At 34.5% G+C, this 10,789-nt stretch overlaps 1 protein-coding gene across 2 annotated transcripts; it reads right to left on the bottom strand.

Moving 5' to 3' along the window:
- Positions 1–205: 205 nt before the first annotated feature.
- Positions 206–10,502, bottom strand: LOC127064384 (uncharacterized). 2 transcript variants are annotated; one of them, XM_050995351.1, is made up of 8 exons: positions 9,805–10,502; positions 9,033–9,625; positions 8,598–8,927; positions 8,459–8,524; positions 7,842–8,394; positions 7,488–7,749; positions 7,232–7,420; positions 206–7,141 (listed from the first exon to the last, which is right to left on the bottom strand). In XM_050995351.1, the coding sequence occupies exons 1-8, from the start codon at positions 9,959–9,961 to the stop codon at positions 5,293–5,295; spliced, it is 3,999 nt and encodes a 1,332-aa protein (XP_050851308.1). In that variant the 5' UTR covers positions 9,962–10,502; the 3' UTR covers positions 206–5,292. The 2 variants fall into 2 exon arrangements, with proteins under 2 accessions (XP_050851308.1, XP_050851307.1); XM_050995350.1 differs by having other exon boundaries at positions 7,488–7,767.
- Between the last annotated feature and the right edge of the window lie 287 nt (positions 10,503–10,789).

The raw sequence follows: 10,789 nt of genomic DNA on the forward strand, positions 1-10,789 counted from the left end.
CTTTTTAAGCTGGACCATACACGTGCGAGTAATTTCATATATTTTACATGTGTACCTGCTCGCAATCCTGAAATAGAGATTATTTGTCACAGATAAGAAAAAAAAAGTACTACTTTGTTATATGTGTTAATTACTAATATACAACATTACAATCGATCTTTTTTTTTTTATTCATTTTAGGATATAAATAAATAAGATGAAACGATTATAATATAAAAGATGATATATCCTTTTTATTAGGCAATGTACAAAATGTTCAGCATACACGGTATGCACGATTATTCTATACGATCTCGTATAAAACCTTGTAACGTTAAATCACAATAAAATGATCTTACAAATACACTCTCGCCTAACGTGTTATAGAGCTTTTTCTCGCTAAATAATCGAATGTACTCTAATCTCGAAATTTCATTAAATCGATCACTTAGTGACACCGTTGCTAAGGTCGGAGAGATATCTTCCCATCTCATTCGATCCCACTCATTTACTCTCTCTCTCGCTCTCTCTCTCTCTCTCTCTCTCTCTCTCTCTCTCTCTCTCTCTCTCTCTCTCTCTCTCTCTCTCTCTCTCTCTTTCTCTCTGTCTCTCTCTCTCTTTTTCTGTCATTACTGTTCCTTTATTCCCCTAATTCGATACTCTCTGTTCCACCTTCAATTTCCTTTAATTCCATCGATCAAAGGGGTTGCGAAAAATAAGAATAACCTCAAAAACTTTCTCTTATGGGTGAATGAAGAAAAAAAAGAAAGAAAAAAAATTCTTTATTAAAACAAAAGAGTTAAATCGAAACGGAATATACGAGGTAAATTGCATCGAGAACGTTGTAAAATGCTCGTAAAGATGAGAGGAAGTATATAAGAAAAAAAAAAAAAAAGCTTCTGAGTCTATCTATGCGAATGGTCGGTTACGGTTACTACAAAGGATACAATTTGATTTTCTTTGAGAAAAATTTTCTCTTTGAGAGGCTCTCGTTAAGAAGAGATCACTCGCTTTCTTATTATTAAAACGGCGTTACCGCTTTCGCGATTAAGTAATTAATGGAGCGTGTTATTTCGCATAAAATATCGCGAGAACGTTTTACCGTGCCTGAGAAAGCACGAGTAAAATCATCGTTGAGTCTTATATGATTAACAATAATAATGATGGTGATAATAATTATAATTATCGGATCACGGAATTATTACGGAAGAAACAACGACCTCGTTAATGTGGAGCATATCATTTTATTTTATTATCATACTCGATCATCTCGCTTCTTTGTTCCTTTATACGTAAGTATTCTAACTAAAGTTTCCCGGTTTTACCTACTTCTTTTCCTTTCTTTTTCTTTTTACTGAGGTAAACAGTAGAGTTATATGCAGGACACAATGATTTGACAACAATATTTTTCATTTATGATAAGAGAAATGTAGACTCTTCAATGCACATTTTCTTATGTCAACGTCTCTATGGAATTTATTTAATTTAATAATTATAAGATTCGTTATATAAGATAAAATGGTAAATCTTAGCTGAAGATCTAATATCAACTATATCTGACTACCATAAAAACAATTGCTAAAAATAATCAAAGTTCTTTCTTTCCTTTTTTTCTTTTACTTTTAAATAAAGATACGTATATTTTGTATTGTACGAATATCACATTAAAATTGTCAATAACTCTATCGTTCATCCTAGATAATTAGAAAGTGTCAATAATCTCGGGATTCTTTAAGAAGAAATCCAACGAAAACAAAAATTGCACGATTCGTTTGCGTTGATCTCTCGTATTTTCTTTTATTATTATTATAAATTCATTTATTCATTCTTTCTAGTCTACTTTTACGAGCAATTTACGGAATGAGGATGCAGATGACGTGCCATACACCCGTCACGTTCTCTTGTGACACGCGTCGTTTTCGTAACGACGCAAAATCACTTTCAATTTCATCGTCGGGAATTTTTCCTTTCCTTACACACTCGTGCGTATAAGAACGGCACAACAACAACAACAACACAACGAAATCGGGCAATCTGTTAACGCGAATGGACGAGAAGGAGAAAGAAGAAAAAGAAGAAGGACGAAAATAGGAGAGAAATGATTTTTGTATGTATATATACAGGGAGAGAGAAAATATTGATTTGCATTAATAAGCGAGAAGCTGCTTCGTATTATCGCACTTAGATAGCGCATGATAAAAGAACTTCTGGTATGCACGTATAGTATGCTTCTGCATAATAAACCTAACACTGAACTTTATACGTTTCTCTTATATACTTGAGTATATGTATATGTGTTTCTCTTTTTACGAGTATGTGTTTTGTATGTGTACGTATATACTCCGCTCTAAGTTTCTTTTAATGCGCACGCGCGCACATATACGTATGTGTGCTTCTTCGAATATAATTATATATGTACGTGTGTACGCATTTCTACATATGTTATTATATTTATAATATATATAATAATACATATAATATATAATATATAATATATATATATATTTATATATATATATATACATTATATATATATTATTCTAGACGTAGAAATATACGCATTTTCATTTTATCATATATGTAATTATTTTTATAATTTACAATTTGTTGAACGTGAAACGAACGTAGTCGTTCGCAAAACGCAGGATCTTTTATGTTACACGATGTAACCAACCACTCGTGATAACGACATATATTTATATATTTGTACGTATACATATATACACATATATACACGTGTGCATATTTGTGTGTGCACGTGCTTTCGAAATTTTTACGGTCAATCCCGTCGCCAGGCACTCTCACGTGCGTAAAATTCGAAATTATTTCTTTTCTTTTTTTAAATTCGCTCGAAAAAAACTTCTTTCGGTGGGGATAGAGAAAGAGAGACGAAGAGATAAAGAAAAAGAAAGAGAAGGAGAAAGACAGACAGAAAAGAGAGAGAGAAAAAGAGAGAGAGAGAGAGAGAGAGACAGGAAAAAGACAAAGGAAAGAGATGCGATCGACTTTGTTCTCTTTTTCTCTTTCTCTTCCTTTTTTTTTTCATTAATATTACTCGTTAACACGTATATCACAGATTATTCCAATACCGAACGTCTCCTCATTTATTTTACACGGTATTAAATGAAAAAAAAAAAAAATAATAATAATAAAACTATAAAACTCGAAGGAATTTACAATCTATTTTTTGATCCGTAGAAAAAATAGTTTCTTTAAGAGCGAAAACTTTTCGAAATAATGTTTTGTTGATACAATCGCAAAGGTTCTTCGCAAACAAAAAATGATATTCAATGATAAACGTCGCGTTGAGAATGATGGCGGGAGTTTTATTTCAACCAATCGATTCTCTCCGAATACTCGCTCGTGTTCTTTATGAGAAACCGAGCTAGGATTATCATAAAAATAATAAAAAGATTTCTCCTCGTGGGACGGACGTCGAATATTACTATTAATATTAATATTATTATTATTATTATTATTATTATTATTATTATTATTATTATTATTATTATTATTATTTATAATTCGTCGATATATCATTCATTATCTTTACTTTTTTCTTTTGTATTTTCTTGTTTTATCCTCCCTTTCAATCATACATTTCTCTTTTTTCTTCCGTGCATCAACGGAAAACAACTTAAAAAATATAAGTGACCCTTAGGCACAAACACTTTGTGACTATATAGTTTTATATGATGTGATAAAAACGCCTCATATCTTTTTTTTTTTTTTTTGTTTTTTCCTTGTTCGTCTTCTATACATCATAATACGAAAATAAAGTGTCGAACGTTCTTACGTATGTTTATTATACTATTAAAAAATGAAAGTGCTTAAAAAAATCTTCTATCGGAGAGTTCGGCAAATCAAACAAGCGAATTTGCTTCTTTTATCTCTTTTCTTTCTGTTTTTCTTTATGATAAATAAAATTCGTATACGTGTTATTGCATACGCATATATATTCACAAAAAAGAACAAAAGCGAGTAACGAGTTAGGATAATTATTAAGAGAAAATTAATTTGACGTATTTCCTTTTTTTTTTTTTTTGTTTCTTTTTGAATCGACAGAAATTCGCTTTTCTATCATTGTTGTGGTCATCGATGGATCACTGAGCAAACACGCTTCTCTTTACATGCTTTGTGTTTAATATTTCATCATCGTTAATTGTCACGTACAATTAATTTATCAACATTTATCTATTCGACACAACTTGGAAAAAATAGGGAAAATGTACCAAGTGAACCACAACATAAACACTGGATTTTATTAATACATTTTTTTTTTCTTTTTTTTTTTCTTTTTTTTTTTTTGAGGTTTCCTTGACACGCCTGTTTTTATAATAAGATCTCGATGAAGCTGCAGGGAAAGTGAACAGGCAAGAAAAAAGGAGAAGAAGAATCAGGCTATTATTTCGCGATATAGACGTTGACATTACGAAATCACGATGACTCATGGAACGCACTTTGACGATAGGATAAAAGTGTAACGCATTACACCATATATTTTTTCAGTGTTTCATACTTTCTATAGAAACTTATCCCGATAAAGTAGAAAGAGTGATGGAGAGAAAAATGGTAAAATATGGGCAGAAAGTATCGTTAAATTGCAAGGCTTTGTACGAGTCAACGTGAACGATATCTTTTAGTTGTAAGAATTTAAACATAAACACAAGTCTTCCTTATAGTATAATATTCGTATAATGATACACGCTCATCATCAAAGAGGCCAACAAAGTACGGCGATCGAAGAAAGATTCGTACCTGCCCTTTTTTTGCCTTTTTTAATCGCTACCTGTAAAATTATACAAGAGCCACCTACGATGATGTCGCCAAGTTTTAACAAAATGTATGTACGCGTGTATGTAGATATATAATGCGTATTTATAATATATAATATGTATCTACATACAGACACACTCACGCACGCACGCACACACATGTATATATGTATATACGTTATTTGTTTTATATATGTGTATATATATATATATATATGTATATGTTAAGTGAATTAATCACACATATAATACCCCTGAAAAGATATCTGTATCACCTTACGTATTTCTTTTGTTGCCTCCATTTGCATGAATGAATGTATTCCAACATAATTATTGATAATACATATTATAAAATATATATATATATATAAATATATATATATGTATATATATATATGTATATATATATATATATATACACACACACACATATATATACACACACAGAATATCATTAAAGTGCTGATGTTATGATGTCGATCGATCTCGCTGATTAAATTCTAATGTTTTCAATAATAAGATCTTCCTTTGTTTTCATTTACCAGTTACCACTTCTCCCTCTACCACGAAAACCACCTCCCCGAAATTGTCCACCCCTTTTCGGTCCTCTCGGAACAAAATTCCCGGATGACAGTCCACGTAGAGCTCTGTCCATCCAGGGTGCTCTAGGGCCACCTCGAAAACCACTCCTACCACGAGGAGGACCGTTTCTCCAAGGTGAGAAGATCGCTGGTCCTCCAATTCGAGGTCGAAAGTTCAGACTGTTAGTGTGCACATCGTACTCGTATCCTATAATAGGATGAACGTCTGTCGATGTAATGCACAATCCGGGATCGTTTGAAGCGGTATCTGTAATAATCGCTTGTTGCGGACCGTTCGATAAAAGGATTCTTTTGTTACAAATCACATCGTCCTGTTGCTCATCAAAATCACCATTCGTCGACGGTCTCTTCAGATCATTCGAGGACGTTGCGTTAGATCCGATTAAAACCTCCAATTGCTCAGAGAGCTGAGGCGTATCCGTGAAATCTTCCTGAGCTTGGTTTTCCAATGAGGAATTGTTATCGCCAATCCGTTTCTCCGTCAGACTAGATTCTGAATTTACATGTTCCGTATATTCCGACACGGAGGCGTATTGCTCATCGCGAGGATTCTTTGTTTCTTCCAACGAAATTGCAGATTCTTGAGGTGATTGTTCCTGATTATTGTCGGAGTCAACTTGGATCAATTCTTCGTTCACCAATGAGTGATCTAATCCAGCAGGATAACCGGAAGAGTTATGTTCGGAGTTACGTGAACTCAATACGTCCTGCTGCGTTCTATGATCTTCGATCGACAATGGACAGATTTTCTCCTGCGATGAATTTTGAAGAATTTGCATACTCGCTGGTGTCTCACCTTGTTCAAAATCAGGCATAGCTATAGGCATGCCTTCGTCATCAAGAATAACGACAGTTTCAGGTGGTTGTAATAATAAAGGACGACTATTTGGAAGAATTTCTGGTGACGAGCGTTGTTGCTGTTGTTGTTGTTGCTGTTGCTGCTGTTGTTGCTGTTGCTGCGGCTGTTGTTGCGGCTGCTGTTGTTGCTGTGGTTGAGATTGTTGCGGTTGTAGTGGTTGCTGTGGTTGTGGTTGTTGTGGTTGTTGCTGCTGCTGCTGCTGTTGCTGTTGTTCCTGTGACCTCGATTTTCGGATACCTGTGGGAGTACGCTGCTTATGATTATGATCATCGGAATATCTCTCTCGTCGATTCCTTGGAAACCCTCGACCACCGCGGCCACTCCTTTCATTTCTATGAAAAGTCGGAGCATCGCGATGTTGATGGTCCGTTGGTTGATACCTGTTGCGCAATTGTGATTCTCCGTGGAAATCTTGATTCGATCTAATGTTATGTTGATTGTCATGATACTCAAATTCTTGCTGAGCCGGTTGGTGAACCTCGTGAAAACCTTGTTGCCCTGGAAGAAATTCTTGCTGATTTTGAAGGAAGGTCGGAGGTGGTCGATTTTGATGGAAATTTGGTTGATTCGGATGAAATTCCACTGGCGCGTTATGATGAAAGTCTGCTTGAGTTTGATGAAAGTTGTTTTGAGGTTGATGAAACTGCGGTGGTGGCGGTGGTGGAGGTGGTCCAGGATGAATAACATGAACGTCTTGCAGCATTTGACCTCGAGGTACCGATATTTGAGAGGAAGGTAATGGAATCATACGCATGTCCATATCTAAATGTTGAGTCTGCCCAGACTGTGTTGGATTCATTGTTCTCATATCATGATCTTGAGATCGAACATCGACTAATATTCTTCCCTTCGGTTTATTATCCGCTTCGTCATCCGACATCTCCATATCAACGCTCTCCACTATATCACCAGGCTGCATGTGTTGCCTAGATTACGACAAAATATAAAGTATATCATGTATACGAGCATAAAAATTTGTATAAAATAAATATAACAATTACGTAATAAATTCTCACCGATAATCCTGATCACTTGCGGACCATAAGGTATTGTTATTTGGCAATACATTCAAGGTGGTATCATTAATGGTATTATGATTTGCAGGACTTCCCGTGAGACTTATCAAATTACGATGATCAACATCTGCTGCCTTTATCAGACTGTATGGTAATTGATTCTCGGATGTTAATGGTATTGGAATCACCCTATATATACAGTAATAAAAGATATATCCATGATTTCATAAGAAAATAGAAATAGCTAATACACTACCTATGATCTACATCTCCTGCACTGCTAAGTAGAGGCTCTTGAGGTTGCGAATCATTGTACTCAACGGGATCAGTGAAACCAGTTTTTTCATACATTGGTGGTGATTCTGGAGTCTCCGAAAGAATTTCACTTTTCCCCCTTATATTGTTAGGCCAAACAGAGTCGTTACTAGATTCCCATCTGTCATTAGCACCATCTATCCACGATGTTTTATTTTTCTCATCGTTTTCACCAGGCCAAGATGGATTCATACTATTTTTACCTGGAGATACGTAACACACTATACTGTATTCTTTATAGTAATTCTAATTACAACAAAAAATGAATTTCGTTTCTTTTTTAAATTGTCCATACCCTTTTCTTCCCATTTCGCTGGTTCTTTGACTTCAGTTGAAGAAGTCCATGTAGGAAATTTAGGTGGCAGCTTATTGTAGCAGTTTTCGTCGTCGAGAAAAATAGGTGGTGGGAGAGGTGGGGGAGGTAAAGGATTTACTACATTCGCGTTAGTAGAACCATCAAACGGCACAGTGATATTACTTTGACTATTTTGACTGGAATATGGAGAAGGAGTGTGTGATTCGGTAGGTAAGTTACGAACGGAAATAGGAGTGCTGTGGTTCATTGGACAATTATTCAAAGTGCCGAGAGATGAACCCTGAGCACTCATCATTCGTGAAAGTGTAGGAGTCACAGGAAGCTGCCCTAATGCAGGTGAATTTCTATAATTAGGACGCTGGGGAGATCCCACTTGAGGATCAGAAATATCTAAACCTAGACCTGGTATACCACCAGGATCTTGTGTTCCCTCTGACGAAGGAAGGACAGTTTTCAAAAAACTAGATATATTGAAATCTTCATTGTTTTCACTTTTGGATGGCCTCATATTGATCACTTCTATTGGCTTTGGCTAATAGAATTAAATAAATTTAAATACTGATGGATATACTATGTATCAATAAGTTATAACTTACCTCTAAGGAATCGCTATATTGTGTCATCATAGTAGGTGTTGTAGATCTTTCATTAAATAAATTTCTCTACGAAAACATACAATGTATAATCATTTGTACATACATAAGAGCATAACCATATGAGAAAACTATATCTCACCATATTACCAAAATCTACATTCCCTCCCATAAACGATGAGAAATTATTAGTAAAATCTCCAGATTCATGTCCCTGTGTCAACTCTGGTGCAGGAACAGGGACAGGATCATAATCATGAGTGTATGAACCATAAATAGATGGAGGTGCTACTTCTATAATTGCAGACTGATTTGTAGCTTGATTTTCATCCCCTGGTAGCTCTATGTCACTATCAGGACTTGGAGATGGAGCATTCACATCAGGCGATGGAATAGGAGAGACCAATGTTGGTAATAATTCGTCCAATTTCTTTTTCAAGTTTTTCACTCGACTACCAAAGTTGCGATATGCCTATGTGTAAAGATATTGATTAATGGCTAAATAAAAAATATTTTGAATTGTTTTTCTATTTTATGCACTAAACAGAAAGTTTATCTATTGATAAAATGTACTTGCATTTGTTACTATTTTAACTTCACCCCGTTGAGTTTCATAAAACTGATCTGCTTGTTCAAGCAATTCAAGAACCTGAGTTCTTTCTCTAATTTCAGCCTCCAATGCACGTACATAATTTTCAACATTTCTTACTGCCAAATCAACTTCTTTTTCAGCATCTTCAACACGTCTTCGATCTTTTAAAGATGCACAAAGCTCTTCTGCATTTTCTATGTCTATGTTACTATCTCTTAAGTCACGTAACCTAGCATCTGTTGCCTGTTCTAAAGTTGCGCATGATCTCATAGTCGAAATCAACAATGCAGCTTGAAATTCTTCTGGTGGTGCAGCAGGTTGTGGTTCTACTTTTTTCTTTGGAGCAGCTGATATTAAACCAGATAAATCAGCAAGAAACTCCTCATCATATACTTGTCTCTGATCCCATATCTTAAATATCCGCAATATACGGTGTTTGACTTTTTCATCCCTGACCATTGTGGTAGCACGTTGTAATGTAGTGCCCCAAGATTCCACAAATTCAAAGTTTTTTCTCTTGGAGTATTGAATAACATCATTAGCCAAGTAAAAAAGCGTAAGACGATGCTCCACTTTTACTATCACATAAAAATCACGTTATTAATTACTTAGTGTCAATATTTGTATAAATATCAATGTTTCATAGTTTAAAGAGGCGTATATGTCTGAATATAACGAGTACACAAATGCTTGCAATATAATTTAAAATTTAATATCTACATATAATCGTAAATTTTTTATGTAATATCTAACTTACCCTTCTTTAAAACTTGTAGCCAAGTAGCAACAATCTTCTTATGATGTTGTCGTCTTTCAAGACACCATGCTGAAAGACCTTGTATAGATTCTTGTGAATCCTTCAATGTATGAAGTCTTCGCTCAAAGAGCTCCACATCAAAATCACTTGTTGCCATTTTGTTGACGAATCATCAACTCGTTTGATAGTTCAAAGATTTAATTCCATAGCATTTTTTAACGTGAACCACCGAAAGGAACACGAGATAAAACGTTCAGGTATCATAAGTAAATCGCTTACCTAGCACACCAACCTAACCAAATACTATTACTAACAGATCAACAGCGAATACAACCAAGAATAAAATTGATTATTAAATCACAATTCATTTTTTCAATTAGGCAACGTTCTTCAGTTTCACTTTTCCTTCATTTACACAGTCGATGAAACATTAAAAATCATTTACAAACTATAAAATTAAAGCTTGCAAGACCGACACGCTTAAAACGTCGCAATTGACGTAAACCTGAAGAATACAAGGGGCAAAAAATTCAGTCCGTAAGTATAACACAATCGTATTGTTGAATAAATGAAATTATTCAATGCACAGTATATTAACTTTCGTAATGTATTTCAAACTACCGTATATCATACGAAGAATCGTGAAAACAAGAGTCAGCCATCTTTCTAGGACCAAAACACGACCGCGCAATGGCCGGCACGACTCATAAAAATATCATATAAAACTTATTAAAAGCTAACACGAGTATGTTTCTACTTCTATTAAAACAATGATTTATATTTAATCGATCATAATACACGATATCATTTGGGATAATACATTCCATGAATTTGAATATTATATTATTTCAAAGATAGAAATGACTTCAATATATTTTAATAAATCTTATGAATTGTATATCGATAACAAGTGTTAATGTCCATAATCGTTTTATAAGAATATATTTCATACAAAATGATATTTCTTTCCATTGGACATGCATTC

The sequence above is a fragment of the Vespula vulgaris genome, chromosome 6 (genome assembly GCF_905475345.1).
Source record: "Vespula vulgaris chromosome 6, iyVesVulg1.1, whole genome shotgun sequence".
Taxonomy (NCBI): Eukaryota; Metazoa; Arthropoda; class Insecta; order Hymenoptera; family Vespidae; genus Vespula; species Vespula vulgaris.